Source organism: Pogona vitticeps, chromosome 5 (assembly GCF_051106095.1).
Source record: "Pogona vitticeps strain Pit_001003342236 chromosome 5, PviZW2.1, whole genome shotgun sequence".
In the NCBI taxonomy this organism is placed as follows: domain Eukaryota; kingdom Metazoa; phylum Chordata; class Lepidosauria; order Squamata; family Agamidae; genus Pogona; species Pogona vitticeps.
Window position 1 is genome coordinate 6,283,696 of NC_135787.1, and position 17,692 is coordinate 6,301,387.

Sequence of the window (17,692 nt, forward strand, 5' to 3'; positions counted from 1 at the left end):
GGATCAGCTGTGCTGCATCCTGGATCAGTTGTCAGCCCCCACCCCCGTGCCTGGTTGCCCACTTCTGACCACTTGTTTGTTTGCCTGCCTACTCGCCCCACTTATCTGCTTGCTCATTCCCCCTTTGCTCGCTTACCAAATTGCCTGCTCACTCACTCTCCTGCCTCCTTGCTCGCCCACTCCTTTGCTTGCTTGTCTGCCCAGCCCCGCCCACTCACCCTCATCCCTTGCCCCCTCTTTCCTTTTCCACCCTTTTCTCTCCCATCCTCCAGCCTCTCCTAGAAGGTGTTCTCCCTGCTGCTCCCTTCTCCCAGGTCCCGGCTGAGTGGAGCCACCTGATTGGAGACAGTGGTGGAAGTGGTTGTGGTGAGGATGCACATACCAAGCCCAAAGTTTGGCGATTCAGGCTAAAGTCCATGTGACTTTAGTCCAAATCAAAGACCGCAATCCCTCTCCCAGTTTATTCCAGCAGTGAGACCAGCCCCTGAGGTTGGTATCTGACTGCAGATTTGGAAGGTGGTTGGGAGTTCATTAACCCACGGTGCATCTCACAAGAGCCAGCTTGTGTGGTCTTGGGCAAGCTGCATAGTCCAAGGGTGACCCCCAAAGAATGGAATGGTAAAGCACTTCTGAGTACTCACTACCTTGAAAACCCTGGAAAGGATTGCCATAAGTCAAATTTGACGATGGCTCACAGAGAGAGAGATGAAAACTGTGAACGTTGGCTTTATTAGCATCTCACCAAACTTAGCATCCTTAAATATTCTACCCCTTGAGAAAGCTGTCAGTGACTTGAGGTCCATTGGACATCATAGCTGAGGGCTATCAAATCACAAGATGATGACAGGTAGGAGGCAACATTTGACTTTTGGAACTGTTATATAGTGATGCCTTTTCTTTCTTTGGAAATTGCCTAATTTCTCTTCACCGTGATGTTATCACTGTAGCAGGCCATATTACAGTGCAGCTTTTTGCCAGCCTCAGTCCAGACATTAAATCTAGAGACATCTTGGACCAGTCTCCCCATTGCTGGCAGAATTTGCTGATATACTGGTTCATGTTCTATAAATGTGTGACCATCTAAATGTTGTTCATTTGTAGTTTCCATTCTCCTTCATGATGGCTCTGCTGCCCAAGACAGATTTAAAGTACAACATCTGAATGACCACACATGAAGTGGAAGAATTTGTTTTAATATTGTACTTCACCACCACAACCCCTGCAAACCTTTTGGTTTATTTTCAAGCCATCTCCTGCTACATTTTCTTAATTTGTTACTTGATTCGTTCCCTTGTCTTCCCCACTGCCATCTTCTTTCATTGCTCCCTCCCTCCTGCCTGGGCTGCAGTGCTGAAATCCACCTGTAAGTGAGCTGAGACCAGCCTACAATTTAATTTTTTCTTTTTTTTTCCTTTAAAGCAGCTGAGCTACTAAATAGAGTGGTGCATGTGCCATAGAACTGAAGTATTGGCAAAATGTCCACAAACATAGCTTCCAACTTAGTCCCCTGTTTCATCTGTTGATGGATAAATATTGTGGTTTCGTAAAAGAGGCAGAAATCCATATTCAAATTATTATCTGCAAGACAAAAACAAGCTCTAGTGCCCCTATTAAATAGGTATTTCTTTGGAAACTTCTGCCGCTGTATTTTAGGTTCCAGGGGTGCACATTCTAGTATTCTTTCTGCTTTCTTCTTCTGCTTTGTAAACCCTGCCACCATGTGATATACACAGAATAGAGAAGCAGTGGAACCAGGCGAATCTCCTTGCCATGTGAAATGTAATTGCTGCTTTCCCCTACCCGCACCCCCCCCCCCCGTGTAGGAACATTTTGCAATCGGAGGGCATCACATGCAGTTCTTCATTGTTGTCACGATAAGCAGCTTTTATATCATCCATCCTGAACTACTAATATTTATCATTATATTTTGCCATACTGATGCAAAATAAAGCTCAGAGTTCTCTTTGTGTACAGCAGACATGAATCGGCTGTGGGTGGGCAGTTTTCCAGACTGGTTGTCCTTGGCTAATTATGAAAATACTAGTTTTGTAATAGAATCGTACATGTTAAAAACTCAAGTTTCAAAACCATTGTTATTTTTAGCTGCTATTTTGGACATTGATTTAGCTGTGTTCTTTCGTTTCTGAAAACGGGTACAGCATATGGCACAACATAAGAACCTTCACAGCCCTCCACCCTCTTCAACTGCAGGGTGCTTGCAGTATACAGGCGGTACAGCACACAAAGTGTATTAGCTTCATGCCTTAGGATGTAGAAACAGAATAATATTTTGATCATAGGAAGCATGCAACAACTCATTTATTTTTCACACATATGCCATCCTGTGTCTGTATTTGGAACAGTATACTTTCCATAAACTTTACATTTTCAGTTGCATGAGAATGAGAGCTATGCAATAGTTTTGCTGGTCTTCACTATCACCTGTTGCTGGAGGTCAGTATCTTCCCTCTCAAAAAAAAAGTTTGAAACATGAAATCTCTCCCCACACTCCTAGAATGATGCTGGTTCCCACATAATGGGAGGAACTTATTTCATCAGTTTAATCTAAGTATAAAAATAGATATGGGGGTATTCATATGAATATGAATATCCCTGCGTAGCTGGACTTAATGAGGGTCCACCCCCGGGGCCACATTGTCCACTCACACATCCTGCTACTGGGGTGGCCTCCTTCCAATCGCACCTGGAGCGCCACTCTCTTCCGGCTCAGGTGCCACTCCAGGCAGGAGGAGGGAGGACGAGTTTTCCTGCATGGCTGCTGAGTGGCCAGCCGAGCACAAAGGGAGCGGTGCTCTGGACATGATTGGAAGGATGAGGGGGGGCACCGCCACAGCAGGACACATGAGTGGACAGTCTGGCCTTGGGGGCTGGAGCCTTGTTAAGTCTAGCTGCAGGAGATATTTGTATTCAGCTATGAATACCCTCATCTCTAATGAAAAATAACCTATTATAGTTACAACCTGGGATCCAAATATACATTTTAAAGGGTTTGGCATGTCCCCGTGAAAAGACCCATTTTAGGGATTGATTCTGTAGTTCTTTGCTCCAGGGATAGGTGCACATGACTGAAGCCGGGAGCACCCTCATTAGTCAAAAGGCAAAAGGAAAAGATTCCCCTTGACAATTAGTCCAGTCATGTCCAACTCTAGGGGGCGGTGTTCATCCCCATTTCCAAGCCATAGAGCCAGCGTTTGTCCGAAGACAATCTTCCGTGGTCACATGGCCAGTGCTACTTAGACACGGAACGCCGTTACCTTCCCACCGAGGTGGTCCCTATTAATCAACTTGCATTTTTACATGCTTTCGAACTGCTAGGTTGGCGGGAGCTGGGACAAGCGACGGGAGCTCACTCTGTTGTGTGGATTTGATCTTACGATGGCTGGTTTTCTGACCTTGCAGCACAGAGGCTTCTGCGGTTTAAATCGCAGCACCACCCCTGTCCCTTGCAATAGTCAACAAGATGCACCTAAATCCATGCCTGTTTTCTGATAATATAGGAAATAAATACCCATGTATGTTTCTCTCTGTTTATTCAGATAGCATACAAAACTAGGGTTTCATTTCTACGGAAAGTGTTTTGAGTTCTCATTGACAAACCAGCAGGAAGCCCACTCCCATGCCTAATTACTCCAATGTGAATAGTTTATTTGGTGAGTCAGCTGCCTCTCTTCCTTGACAAGGTAGACTAAAAAATAATAGGACTTATCCCCTATAACCTGTAGGCATCCTTCAGTCTCAAGGGACTAGGCTAACATGCTCTGAATAGAAGACTTGGAACAGCGTCTAGTGTGGCTGAGAAAGCCAATTCGAGAGTGACAATCCCTTCCACACTGAAGACCAATACAATCTGTCCCCTGTCCAGCTCCCTGATTTTGCTGGCTTCGCGACTGCCTCTTCGCCTCGGCTTGCTGGACAAGGGACTCTTCAAAATGGGAGAGGCCATGCTGCACCGCTTGCCTCCAGGCTGAATGCTCAGATGTCATGGTTTCCTATTTGTTGAGGTCCATTCCTAAGGCCTTCAGATCCCGCTTGCAGATATCCTTGTATTGCAGCTGTAGTCTCGCTCTGGGGCGCTTTCCCTGCACTAATTCTCTATATAGGAGATCTTTTGGAATCCAACCGTCAGCCATTCCCACGACATGCCCAAGCCAACGTAGACGTTGCTGTTCCAGTAATGTATACGTGCTAAAAATTCCAGCTCATTCTAGGACTACTCTATTTGGAACTTTGTTCTGCCAGATGATGCCAAAAATGCATTGGAGTCAACGCATGTGGAACATGTTCAACTTCCTCTCCTGCCATGCACAAAGGGTCCAGGACTCACTGCAGTACAGGAGTGTATTCAGGACACAGGCTGTAGAGACCTGGATCTTGGTATATGCCATCAGGTTATATTCCTGTAACTTGGAATCCAGTAGAATTCTGTCTTGTGCGATATGTGAAACTGACTTGTGTGAAAGTCAGAAAAACACACCAGGCACCTGCAGGCAGCTGGAGACCTATTTAGAACCCTATGATAGTTGATTGTTCTATATGATGTGGGACACATGCCAAGTCTATCATACATAGAACTGTCTTGCATTATAAATGGAAATTAGAGGGTAACTACATTAAATAGACTGGTTTCTTGTTTTATCTCCCTCTGTAGGTGGAAGAAGCTTTAGAAGCTGTGAAGAATGCCACAAATGAACAAGACCTTGCAAATCGCTTCAAAGAATTTGGAAAAGAGATGGTCAAACTTAACTATGTAGCTGCTAGAAGGCAACAGGTAGGTATTATAAAATTAGTAAATAAAAACAAAGCTACAATTTCTAACTTAACATGCAAAGTAATACTTGGTTTTGATCAATTTCAGAGACTTGCTTGACCAGAAAGTGACATGTATAGTGATGACCAAACTCTGCCCATATGGGGTTGAAATTAGATTTAGTAATCTGAGGCATTTCCTAAGGAGGTTGGAGGACACACCTTTTTTTTTTTTTTTGCCTCTGTTTGTGTTTTAGGTGAAATGAAGAAAAAATAAAAAAGTTTTCTGCTTATGTAGCGCCCCATAGTGCTTAAAGCACACTCTGGGCAGTTTACAGGTTAATTATGCAGGCTACACATTGCCTCCCCAGCAAGCTGGGTACTCATTTTACTGACCTCGGAAGGATGGAAAGGCTGAGTCACTCTTGAACCAGCTACTTGGGATTGAACCTTGGGTCGTTAGCAGTTTTGACTACAATACAGCAGTTTAATCACTGCACCACGAGGCTCAATACAATTTCTCAATTCAGAAATGCAGTTTGCATTCCCAGTGTTTTTGACTGTGTGGACTACCGGGTGTTTTTCCCCCCCTTCTAATATGAATAGAAGACTCCTATTATATAGTACACAACTTTTACATCTTCTGGATGCTAAAAAGAGTTAGACAAGCAAGAGAGAAAGCCAGATTCCTTCAGAAAGATCTTGTTATTTAAGTAGTCCCTCTTGCTTTGTAGCCAATTTGGGAAAAGAGAATGGTAAGGCAGCCTCTTTGGTTCTATCTACAATGTGAGCTGAGGAAGAACACCTGGCCATTATGTCTGCCTTGTGTCAAAGAAGCAGAAGAAGAAGAAGACTGTGAACCGCTGGAGTACACATTCTGAAAACTGAAAATGGCAAATACTTTATTGTGTCTACAGTACATTCCATCTTGTATGCCAGGGGTGGGGAATATGTGGCTCCGCAGATGTTGTTGGACTGCAAACCCAGTCATCCCCTTGCCACTAATGGTAGCAGCAGTTCAGAAGGGTCCAGGGAGGCATAAGTTGTCCAGCCTTGGCATCAACCTAAAAAAAGTAAATTGATCTGGGCTGAACATCACCATCATGCCAAGTGCTAAAGGAGGATTATATTGTGCATCCCATGTGGCTTTTCGGTAAAAGCAAAACTGTAGAAAGGGTTTTTTTTTCTGTCCTGGGTTTCAGGTGACGTTCAGCTGAAAGTTTACACTAGAAGCGGGATCTTATCTGTTTATGCAGACTGAAAGTTATTATTTGGAGGCAGGGGAGGTGAACGATGCCAACTTTTAAAAACTGTTATTTGTAAAGCAGTGAAACAGTTTAACTGCTTTCAAACTACCAGGTGTAAATGCAGTGCTTGGATGGGAACAGAGGAAGAACATTCAGCTGGAAATTGAATATAAAAACACCCATTTTCTCCCCAAGTCTTAAGGCATGGATAGGCTGTGTTCCTACCCAAAATGTGTTGGGTATTGATGCTATATGGAACATGTGATAATGCTTCTGAACATTTTTCTTTTTAATGAGGAATAAAGATCCCTTATTAAAGCATAGACATCACCTTGCTGACAAAGGTCCGCATAGTCAAAGCTATGGTTTTCCCTGTTGTGATGTATGGAAGTGAGGGTTGGACCATAAAGAAGGCTGACCGCCAAAGAATTAATGCTTTTGAATTGTGGTGCTGGAGGAGGCTCTTGAGAGTCCCCTGGACTGCAAGGAGAACAAACCTATCCATTCTGAAGGAAATCAACCCTGAGAGCTCACTGCAAGGACAGATCCTGAAACTGAGGCTTCAGTACTTTGGCCATCTCATGAGAAGAGAAAACTCCCTGGAAAAGACCCTGATGTTGGGAAAGTGTGAAGGCAAGAGGAGAAGGGGACGACAGAGGATGAGATGGTTGGATAAGGTCATCGAAGCTACCAACATGAATTTGTCCCAACTCTGGGAGGCCGTGGAAGACAGGAGGACCTGATGTGCTCTGGTCCATGGGGTCACGAAGAGTCAGACGCGACCTAACGACTGAACAACAACAACAACAAAGGATCCCTTGTGTGCAAAACAATGTATCTTCAGTTCATTGAGACGGTTAAAAGTCATAGTAAAATATTGTTTGTGGTGTTTCTCTTGGTCCTTGGGGAATCAAAAGAGGTGTGATATTTTCTCCAACAAGGTTTTGAACTGTTGATTTCAAAAGAACATCCATTTAATTTATGATCCATATTTCAGTGTCCTTGTAATTTACCATTTTCATTCCAGCAATCTTATGATCAGCAAATCTTTGTCCAAACTTTCACTCTAATTGATCACTTTAAAAGCCTGTACATGAAAACATTTGGGCTGTGTAGAATGGGGATTGTATAGAAGCAGTATTTGAGGCCTGTGGTCTGTGGTGGCTTGTCCAGGCCACTTCCTCCTGCATCATTTCTGTGACCAAGACGTCTCTTTTTTGAGTAGCTGTGATCAACATCCCGTATGTGGATGTGTAGAGTCACTCAGTCCATGCCTTTGTTCTTTCTGCTGGATTGCGAACCTGAGAGTAGCAAACCACCACTCCTCTCTGGTACTGAATCCCTTCTCTTCCCTCTTGAAAATACCATGAACACATTTTTTTTACCATGATCTGCAGCAGTTCTTATTCACCTGTGCAATTTGCCAAGTGATCTGAGGTGAATCATTGTTTCCCAGTGTAATCTACCTCGTGGAATAGTTATGAGGTTAAAATGAGGTGATTTTGTCCTGGGTGCAATGGAGAAAGAGGAGAACAGTAATCTAATTAGGTGAAGCCCAGTGAGATGAAAGCAGGCTTTTGCTCACATAGTGGAATTTTCTTTCCTTGGCCTCTCACTGCAGCCGTTCACATGCCCCCCACCCCACCCCTACACCCACTCAGTAGTGCCAGATCATCCAACAGACTGCAGGGGCACAAGTGGGCTATGTGTGTTAGATATTTTTCTGCTAATGGTGGATGTTCTGCCAATTGGAAGAAAATGGTTGGGCATAGCCCATAGGGAAAAGAATGGATGAACATGTAGACAAACCGATTCTGTAGATGCGCCATGTTGATTTTGCTGTCTCTTTGTGTACGACAGGAACTAAAGGACCCCCACTGCAGGGATGAAATGGCCGCTGCCCGGGGCGCCCTGAAGAAGAATGCCACAATGCTCTACACAGCTTCTCAAGCTTTTCTTCGCCATCCTGATGTAGCTGCAACCAGGGCCAATAGGGATTATGTCTTCAAGCAAGTTCAGGAGGCCATTGCTGGCATCTCCAATGCTGCTCAAGCCACCTCGCCCACCGATGAGAACAAAGGCCACACTGGCATTGGCGAACTTGCTGCAGCTCTGAATGAGTTCGATGTAAGTGGGGCTAGTTTGATGTGTCTGGGCCTTCTCTGAAGCACATGCAAAGAGAAAGAGGGGATGCTGCGGAATTCCACTTCTTGTCAGCCCAGATCTAAGGTCTTCAAAAACGGTGTTTTGCGATGTTTGTAGGCTCCAACATAGTTTCATTTGTGTTATGCAGCTTAATTTCTGTTCCTGTTTCAAGCTGGCAAAGATCTAGGCTAAAATAGGGATGAATACAGTAAAGCTACAATGTGATATGAAGCTACGATATGATAAAAAAAAAGGTTTTTATCTTGAGGTTGGACTTGGTGACCCTTGGAATCTCTTTCACCTCTGCGATTCTATGCTTCCAGGTTGATAGACAAGCAGGCCCAGGGGGATTTCTGGGTTTGTTCTCGGCCATGCTTGTAGTTGCCACAACAATACATTGCTTTTATTGAGTCAATCCATCTCATACGTGGTCTTCCTCTTTTCCTGTTGCCCCTATCCTTATTTTTTCCTCTCCCAACTCCTGCTGCTCAAGTATAAATTCTGAGCAGCTGAGGCACTGCTCAGATGCCCTGCAGTAAAGGAGGAGTGAACCTAATTGGTGTCAAGCATGTACAAAGTCTTAACAGAGAAGTTATCAGCCTCCGGTGCAGTTTAAGCTGCCTATACAGGTTGTGCAAATTCTTAAATGGTGGGAGGAATCTCCTTAGGATGACTAAAAGGGGGAAAAGGGCAAGGTGTCTGCACCTTTAGTAGTTTTGTGGAGAAGGAAATTCCCACAGGTGTTTTTTGTATCAAAAGCCACAGATGCTAAAATGTCTTCTAAGCTCCATGTCCTCTTTTTGCATCTGGTCACTCTAACCTTCATAAAGACATGCTAATTTAGTTGATCACATTATGGAACTGGCAGAGAACTCCCTCCACTCCCCACAATTTCTCCTCATTTTGAGCTCACGAGAATCACCTGATGCTGGGCCATTTTCAAGCTGATGCCGGGCATTGCTGTCGAGAAAGGGCAGTTGTGAACTCTAGGGGCAATGTTGCATTGTCTGGTTATAAACACAGATACGGTCAGAGGGAAGGTAGTAGGCACAGTTTCCAGTACATACTCTTCATAGCTGTATGATGTGTACCTCCTTTTAACTGCAGGTAACCTGTTTTTCACATGATGGAGTGGGTTGGGGAAAAGCTGCTTTGTGTTTTGCAGTAACATCTGTAAATGTATGAGCAATCTAGTTTCGAGGAGGCAATGGAGTGTTTGGAAAAGTGAAAGGACAAAATGGTTATGAGTTAGCTGATATGAAATAATGAGGATACTTCCAATTGAACAAGCAGGCTTTATGATTAGCGACTTGCTTCTTTTTCTACTGTTTTTCTTTCAACGTGTAAGTAGGCTACTGTAGATATTCCTGAGATTGGTGTATGGCGGTGACCTTCAAAATAAAGCTTGCATTTCATTTTGTCAGGTTTAAGCATTGCCTAGTTTTATATGTCCCCAAATTTTCCTGACATCATTTGAGATAATCTAAAGCTGCTTTAAGACTAACTAGACCTGTTGAAATGAGTGTAACTTAACAGTCAACGCTGTAAATTTGTATGATTTCAGTCATTCTGCTCTACTTGGGATGAAAAATCGGTTTATCCCTATTTGTGCTATCAAATCATCTCCGAATGGATAGCATAATGGTAGGATTGTATTTCAGGAATTTCAGGGAAAGAAAGAATCTTCTGATTTCAGGAATTTCAGGGAAAGAAAGAATCTTCTGAAACAGAGTACCAAGAGCAAAATGATCTCCAAACTAGATTTAACTCAAGAATCACTTTTTGACAGGTGAAACATTTGGAAGAAACAAATTGCTTTTAGTAAGTATTTAAAGAACTGAATCTGCAGTTGTACTTCTTGAAACAAACAACAAAATCTTCTTGCAAAATTACACTGGAGTGGCCATTGTTGACATTAATATCTGTGTGCAGAGTTGTGCCACTCAGTAGTTACTGGATAATGTCTATTGTGATTTCATTAACTTGAGACAATTAGCCTCCAAATTTTATGCTGTTAATGTAATGCTGGCAGAACTATGCAATAGGATTTTTGCCAGAGACTTTAGGAGAGAGTTCAGTGTAGGATTGTTTGTATCTGAGAAGTCCATGAATTCCCAGCTCTCAATAATTCTGCAGAATAATAGTTCTACATTACAGTATAACACCGAAATATAATGTACATGTCTAGAATAACCATTCATGTGAGTATCATGAATCCACAAATCTATTTTCTGGAATGTGCTATTTCCTAGTTTTTAAACTGCTCTTGTTAGCTTCAGTTCTAAAAGTGCACATTCAGATATGCCTTTTGCTTGACTGCATTATTAGAGGAAAGTGTTGAATGCTGGAAGATGCTTCTGGAGATTTGGGCCCAGAATCCTCTTGTGATCTTGCAAAAGTCAGATGGAGTTTTGCTGTCTGTCATACAAGCGAAAGACTGCCATGCTGCAGTGAATAGACCTTGTACTTGCATAGCAGAGTACAGTGGACCCTTGACTTACAGACGGCTTGACTTACAGACTTTTTGAGTTACAGACTTCTCTGGCCGCAGAATTTAGGTTTGACTTGCAGCCAGAGAATTGACTTACAGACCAGAAAAAAACCAAACTGGAACAAAAACGGCCTGTTACGGGATTAATCGGTTTTCAATGCACTGTAGGTCAATGGAGACTTGACCTACAGACTTTTTGACCTGAGAACCGCCTTCCAATACGGATTAAGTTCTCAAGTCAAGACCCCACTGTATTGACTAACACTTGGTACAAGTTTGGGAACAAACAGGTTTCTGCCCTTGACTGCTTATGTACCAGACAAGAGAATAGTTTTCTGTGATTTATAGCAAGACTTTTTTTATACTTTGAATAGGCCCACAGAAATAAATGGCACTGAAGTTAGTCATTGTTAATGTACACCCCATTCTACCTTTGATTTAGGTAAGAGCTGATGTAATATACACAGTTGATTCAGAAATGTTTTTAGTTACATACAGAAGAATATATTTTTTTTAAAAAATTTGTATCTTCTTGGGGGAGGCTCCGTGTCTCTCATGTCTCTCATGTCTGAACTGATAAAGTCATTAAGCAAATCTTTTCCATTTGTGAGCCAAGGTTTTGTGTGTTCGCTTTAAGATGCCTACAGAGTAAATGGCAGTGCATTAAGTTCAAGCATTTATCTATCATTCCTTTATGAAATTTGACTAATATATGTAAATATATGGGAAATATCTCTTTAATGATTTTACCACTTCACACTAACACTGAGAAATATATTTCTTGTGTCTGTCTTTATAATGCTGGAACAAACTCTGTTTAGCTTGATTTGGAACATGCTTAGTAATTACAAGCTTCCTCAGTGAATGTTGAAGGAAAATCTCATTTCCTTTCTGAGTGTTCTCTTTTAGTTCACAGTGTTGGTGCATGTTCATTGTATTTTATTTCATTCCCCCATGGAATTATAATTGCTTGGACCATCTTTAATTTGTGCAGAGACACTTGGAAATTTAACACCACCAACACCACCAGGCGGTTTGTGGTCTGTTAAAACTGGCAATATATGGGCAGTGTCTTGTTTTACATTATCATCTGATGGATACCTTATCCCATAATATATCCACATCTTATGATCTAGACAAGCCACTGATGGTCCCAGCTAGGGCAGACTGATTGAAATGTATAGGACTTGTTAATCACCCATAATGCAAGCTCTATTTGTTGTGTGGGTCTCCTTTATTTGGGGGTACTAGTGGATTTAATTTATTTTGCATTTTGAACTACAGAAAAGATAAAACATTGGCAACATCACCCCTTTCCATGCTCAAGTCAGCTTATTTCTTATATCTGTGCTGTTAAGTATGCAACATTGAGGCTGCTGCTGTTGTGGTGGCCTTTTAAACACACTATAACTACTTCCAAAGTGCTCTGTCACATTATATATTGTCAGTAGACCATTCAATGGAAATTCTGGACTGCTTGAAAAAAAAATTTGATCCCTTGCTTTGCTCAGAAGCCCTTATGCTACGAAACACTTCTGAGAAAATGGTTTTGCTGCCACATAAGATTTCCTTCTTACCTCCAGTACTGATTTCTAACACATGGCACCCCCCCGCCCTATTCTGAAATTATGATTTAAAACAAGGTGTACTTAGGTGTAACTCTGCACCTTTGTATTGAGCATTCATCCCACTATGCATCTGAGGCTGGTAGGCGTTTTTGGAAGATGCCCAGAAGTTGATCCCTTATTTGGTCTCAGTGAAGGTATCTTGATTGCAGTAAAAACTGAGCTGTTTTTGAAATTGGATGGTAATTACAGAAGATCGCTGATTACCAGTCATTCTAGAACTGGGCGAATGAAGTGTGGGCATGGCCCATTTGTCATCCAGTTGGGAACTTTCTATAATGTTAAGCTTTTCTTTCCTCCCGTTTTCATAAATGAAATCCCAGGTGTATTATGAGAACATGTATGGGCAATCACAAAATCATAACATCAATATTTAGAACTCACAAAATAACGTAAGTGGATCACTTTTGATGTGGGACTTGTAATGACTGCCTGTTGAAACCTGAGCTGGCAAGAGCTTGTATATCACTCTTCCTGGAATCCTGCAAAAACTTCCCTTGGTTTCTTTCTCATATTGTGAAACTTATTGTCAATATTTATTTAAGCCTTTTTATGTCATAAGAACATAAGAGACATTGTGGTGGATAAGTTCAATTCCCCGCTGTGCCTCCTGGACGAACAGCCAGCCTGTGTGGCCTTGGGCAAGCTGCACAGTTTCAGAAGGGCCACCAGAAGAAGGGAAATCACTTCTGAGTATTGTCTGTCTAGAAAAATCCAGAAGGAGTCACCATGATGGCATGCAGTTTTTGTTTTTGTTGCTGTTGTTGTTGTTGTTCCTGTAAGTTCATAATGACTTATTCATGCTGTCATAACAGGAACATAAGCCATATGGAGTTGATCTGTCACTTTAAAGATTCTTACATGTGGTTACATTTACATGTTTCTCTTCAGCCTTAAGGGACGTGGTGGCGCTGCAGGCTAAACCACAGAAATCTTTGTGTGCTGCAGGATCAAAAGACCAGCAGTCGTAAGATCAAATCCATGCGACGGAGTGAGCTCCCGTCGCTTGTCCCAGCTCCTGCCAAGCTAGCAGTTTGAAAGCATGTAAATGTGAGTAGATAAATAGGTACCATCTCAGTGGGAAGGTAAACAGCGTTCCAAATCTAAGTCGCGCTGGCCACGTGACAACGGAAACTGTCCTCGGACAAACGCTGGCTCTACGGCTTGGAAACGGGGATGAGCACCACGCCCTAGAGTCGGACATGACTGACTAAAATGTCAAGGGGAACCTTTACCTTACCTTCAGCCTTAAAACAGTTTCAGATTATGTATGCATTATATCCTAGGCACCAATTTATTACATTTTTTCCTCTTACACCACACATTTAAACTGAGTTTTAGAACTTTCTGACCACATCCATGTCCTCTTGTGCTAACATTTTTTCAAACAAGATTCCCACAGGACAGCTTTTGAGCACTCATTCAAAACTCCCTTTCCTTCATCCCTGCCTCCCCATCGTTGGCTTCTGACTACTGGAATTGGCTGGACTGAAAAGCCAGCGAGAGGCCAGACAATAGAACTGCTTGTCAGACAGTTTTTAAATCCACCCAGATTATTATATTACATATTCACTTAATTTGCATCTCACCTTTCTTCCAAAGCAAGGACCCTAAGTACATAGCATACAGAAATCGTAACACCAAGAAAGCTACATGAGTTATTAAAATGCAGTTAAATGTACAGCAGTAATAAAAATGTTGCTAACTTAAAACATTTCAGATATTTGAAAAGAAATCTGAACAGTAACATAAAAAAAAAAGAAATACATAGCATCCTTTCTCCGTATCTGATTCTGCTGCTAGACACTTGTCTAGTGGACTAGTCTGGCTTCATGGAGGAAGATGTTTGGTAGCTTAGAGGAAACTTCAAAAAAGGGCCTCTCTTGTAGGGTCCTGTGAGGGTGGTGGAGTCAAAAGAAGGCTTCCCTGGCCGGTCTTAAGAGGAGAAATACAGTCTAGGTGGGGCTGAAATTATATAAATCACGTAGCCAGCACATCAGATGGAGCCTGACAACAGACCAGGAGCTGGCACAGCTCTTGTAAGTGTGGAGTTACATGCTGTGTATGATGCTCCAGTAGTCTGGCTGCAACTTTTTAAACAAGTCAATGTTTCTGAATACTCACCAAAGGGGATTCTTTTTAAGAGCATGTTATAGTAAGCCAGCCAGGAAGCTACTGAGGCGTGTGTCACCGTAGCCCAATCGGCCATGCATCAAATGGCAAAAAAAGCCCGAAATGTTGCGATCTTTCTTCACGGAGGACTTGTTTCAGCCCCACGATCATTTTAATAGCTCTTTTGTACACTTCATTAGCTTGACAGTTCTCTTTTTTGAGGTTCCGCAATTTAAAGGAAGGCAGAATGTTACTGGCATTTTCATGTTCAATTTCCCTCTTGATGATCCCCAACATGCAATTTTCTTTAACTTCTTCACAAAGGGTTGATTATTTCATTGAGCTGTCCAATACACTCCCATTCTTCCCTGCCCAGTGAGTCACTGCTAGTCAGACTTGGTCAGTTTTTTTTTCTGTGTAGTTAGGCTACCCCCTGTCCCTCAGTGCACATCACTTGATATTTTATATTAATTACACAGTGCATATTTAAATGGAAGTGTTGCCTTTGCCATTTTGCTGCCTGTTTTCCCGGTTTGCAAATCTTGCTTCTTTTTGAGACCTTTGCTGTGCCCTTTTGTTTCACAACCCTGCTAGCCAGCCTACACACACTCTCTCTCTGTTTTGTTCATTAGTCAAGTACCAACTCCTATCTTTACATAATCCCTACCCCACCACCCCATCACAGAAATCTTTCTTATACAAGAAAATCTCCTCTTTTTTTGTTGCTGGTACAGCTGCTGAAAATAAATCCTGGTTTTTCACACATAGGCAGGAATGGAAAATATTGCAGCCACTGACCTTTGTTTAGTTTTTGTTTTTGATGGAAGCATCTCAATGTGTCAAGACGCCTTTTCTCATCACGGATAAGAACATTTGTGAGTGTTTGTTGCCTTTTTAAGGTAGACCCAGCAGAATCCCTGTGTTCTTCCTTGCCTGTATAGTTCCTTCCCACTTCAACTTTAGAACATAGCAGTGTGTTCATCTCTTTATCTTGAAGCTGAGATAAGGTGTGATTTAACACAGTGGTTCTTAACCTTTGTTACTCGGATGTTTTTGAACTGCAACTCCCAGAAACCCCAGCCAGCACAGTTGGTGGTGAAGGCTTCTGGGAGTTGCAGTCCAAAACTCCTGAGTAACCCAAGGTTAAGAACCAGTGATTTAACATCACTTCCTGGTATGATCTGGTACAAGGTCAGTTGCATTAGCAAAATAATTTTGGGGGATAGTTATTTTATAGGACAAGTTCCTTCACAGGTATGAGAACTAGACACTGTGAAGCAGTGAGTTTGAAATTAAACCAATTTTCATCTCCCTGGGTAGAAACAGTGTTTCTCCCAGTGGGTTCTTTTGGTGGTGGCGAGCTTTACAGGCTTCTTGGAGCTACGCAGTTGCTCTCTCTGATTGTGGTCTCTCTGGGTTGGTCTCCTAAGGACCCGGCAGCTTTGAGGGCCTGCTTCTTAGCAAGTGGCGGGGCTCATGGCAACTCCGATGGGCCTAGGGACGTCGCCTGGATGTGACTTCTGAGCAGTCAAGGGCTGAACGTCGGATCATTTCTGTCATAACTGATAAACAGATGCACTGTGCTGAAATGCTCACAAAGCAAGGCGAAACTGCATCAGATGGCAGACAAAAGGGAAAAGTCTAGACAAAAAAAAAAACCATCATGGGAAAATTCTGCTTATGTGATCGTAGAATAACCCAGTAACAGAAAATAAAAGCAACTCTTTTCCATTAGTGCTGTGTCTGCAGCTCCCGTGGCAAAGTTAACAAATACAGAAACAAACAGCAGGCGTTGAAGGCGGTGGGGTGGCGATGAAGGGGCGGCGGCGCCGGGGGGGGAAATCATCCGCTTGTGCTCTTCTCCAACATAGGAGGCCGGCACAGGCTGGGGACACGGCCTGTGTCTGAAAACAAAATGAAAGAGGCTAGTGCCATAATCACAGAAGCAAACCCAACACCCTTCTTGAAGAATAAAGTGCAAGTCCTCAGCAGTCCACACTCACCGTCCCCTGTGCACAGACCTCCTTCAACAATGTTTGGTTCATTTCCAGCCTCAGTTTCCTGCAAAGTGCTTCTGTTGTGAGAAGCAGGACAGGGCGAAGATAGGGAAATGAGCAGTTGTAGGCAACCAGCAGCTGGCTGCATCCTGAGTTGGGTATCTGATTAAGGAGCCAGAAGGTGGGAGTTCAATTCCCCACTGTGCCTCCTGGGGAGAAGGGGATGATAAATGATACTTAAAAAGCCATGAAAGGTTGTCATAAGTCAGAAATGACCTGACGAATTGAAATTACTATTATTAGGTGACCTCCTGGTCTTTGGAAGTCGGGGAGTGAAACACCTACTTCTTATGCTTCACTATGAAAAGGTGCCTGTTCAACAGTGGCTGAATCATTGTTGCTCAGTATAGTAAATCACAACTAAAATAAGCCTGTTGTATCTGGGTTTTTTTTTTTTTGGTACGTCAACTCCTCTGTTAACTTCCATTGATTTAAATAAATGGCTCTACTCTAGTGGTGACTTTCTTTAGCCTACTCGTAAGTCACCTCTAGAGTAGGCCCTGTTGAATCAGTGAAACTCATGGAGAAGTTGACTCCCTGAATCCCCACCGATTCGGTGGGCATACTCTAGCTGCAACTTGCTACTCTGAGCAACAGGTGTATTGTATTCTGTTTGGGAAAACATGGAAGAGACCTTTTTAGAAACACTTTTAACTTCTGTACCTCTGCTGAAATGCCTCTGCTCAGAAGCTTCTTTCTTTAACAATCCATGAAAAGTCACTAGCCAGAATTGTGTTGGTTACTTACACTGACATAACTGCAGTGATGCAAATGGCAGTAGCAGATTGCAGCTAATTAATAAGTTGTTCCTTGCATTCTTCCTGGTGTGCCAGTTGTATTTGTCAGAGTGGCGCAGTTTCATCAGTGTCTGTTGCAGAAGCACCTTTTTCTCGTCCCAGCAGTCAAATAAATCAGGCAGAGACAATAGACTTTAGCAACTAAGTCTATTTACATATATGCATGGCAGCAGCAGAATTACAGTCCACAACCGTATACAATAGCCAAGAGAAAGAAATTATTACACAGGATCTATATATACTTACACTGTCCAATTGGTTCTCAGAGACATGACATCATCTTTAAGATGGATATTCCAGTGTCCTTGTCAGGCACACCTGCTGACACTTTGTATGTAAACTTTGTGCTTATTGTTGTTCATGGTTGTAAAATTCGGGTTCTGTTTTATTTGGCTTATTTTATATAACCTGACAGTATTACTATGTGAAGAGATGTACAGTACAAGTAGCA

The 17,692-nt window shown here is 42.6% G+C and overlaps 1 protein-coding gene across 6 annotated transcripts in view; it reads left to right on the plus strand.

The window, feature by feature from the left end:
• The window catches only part of CTNNA2 (catenin alpha 2), a 578,592-nt gene that overhangs the window by 150,340 nt on the left and 410,560 nt on the right, over nucleotides 1-17,692 (plus strand). For 5 of the 6 annotated variants that reach the window (XM_078394460.1, XM_073002097.2, XM_073002098.2 and 2 more), the window contains exons 5-6: nucleotides 4,670-4,789; nucleotides 7,875-8,141. In XM_078394460.1, coding sequence (XP_078250586.1) covers nucleotides 4,670-4,789; nucleotides 7,875-8,141 — 387 coding nt within the window. Of the gene's footprint in view, nucleotides 1-4,669; nucleotides 4,790-7,874; nucleotides 8,142-9,179; nucleotides 9,267-17,692 lie in introns of those variants that run through there. The other variant, XM_073002099.2, reaches the window with a different exon arrangement.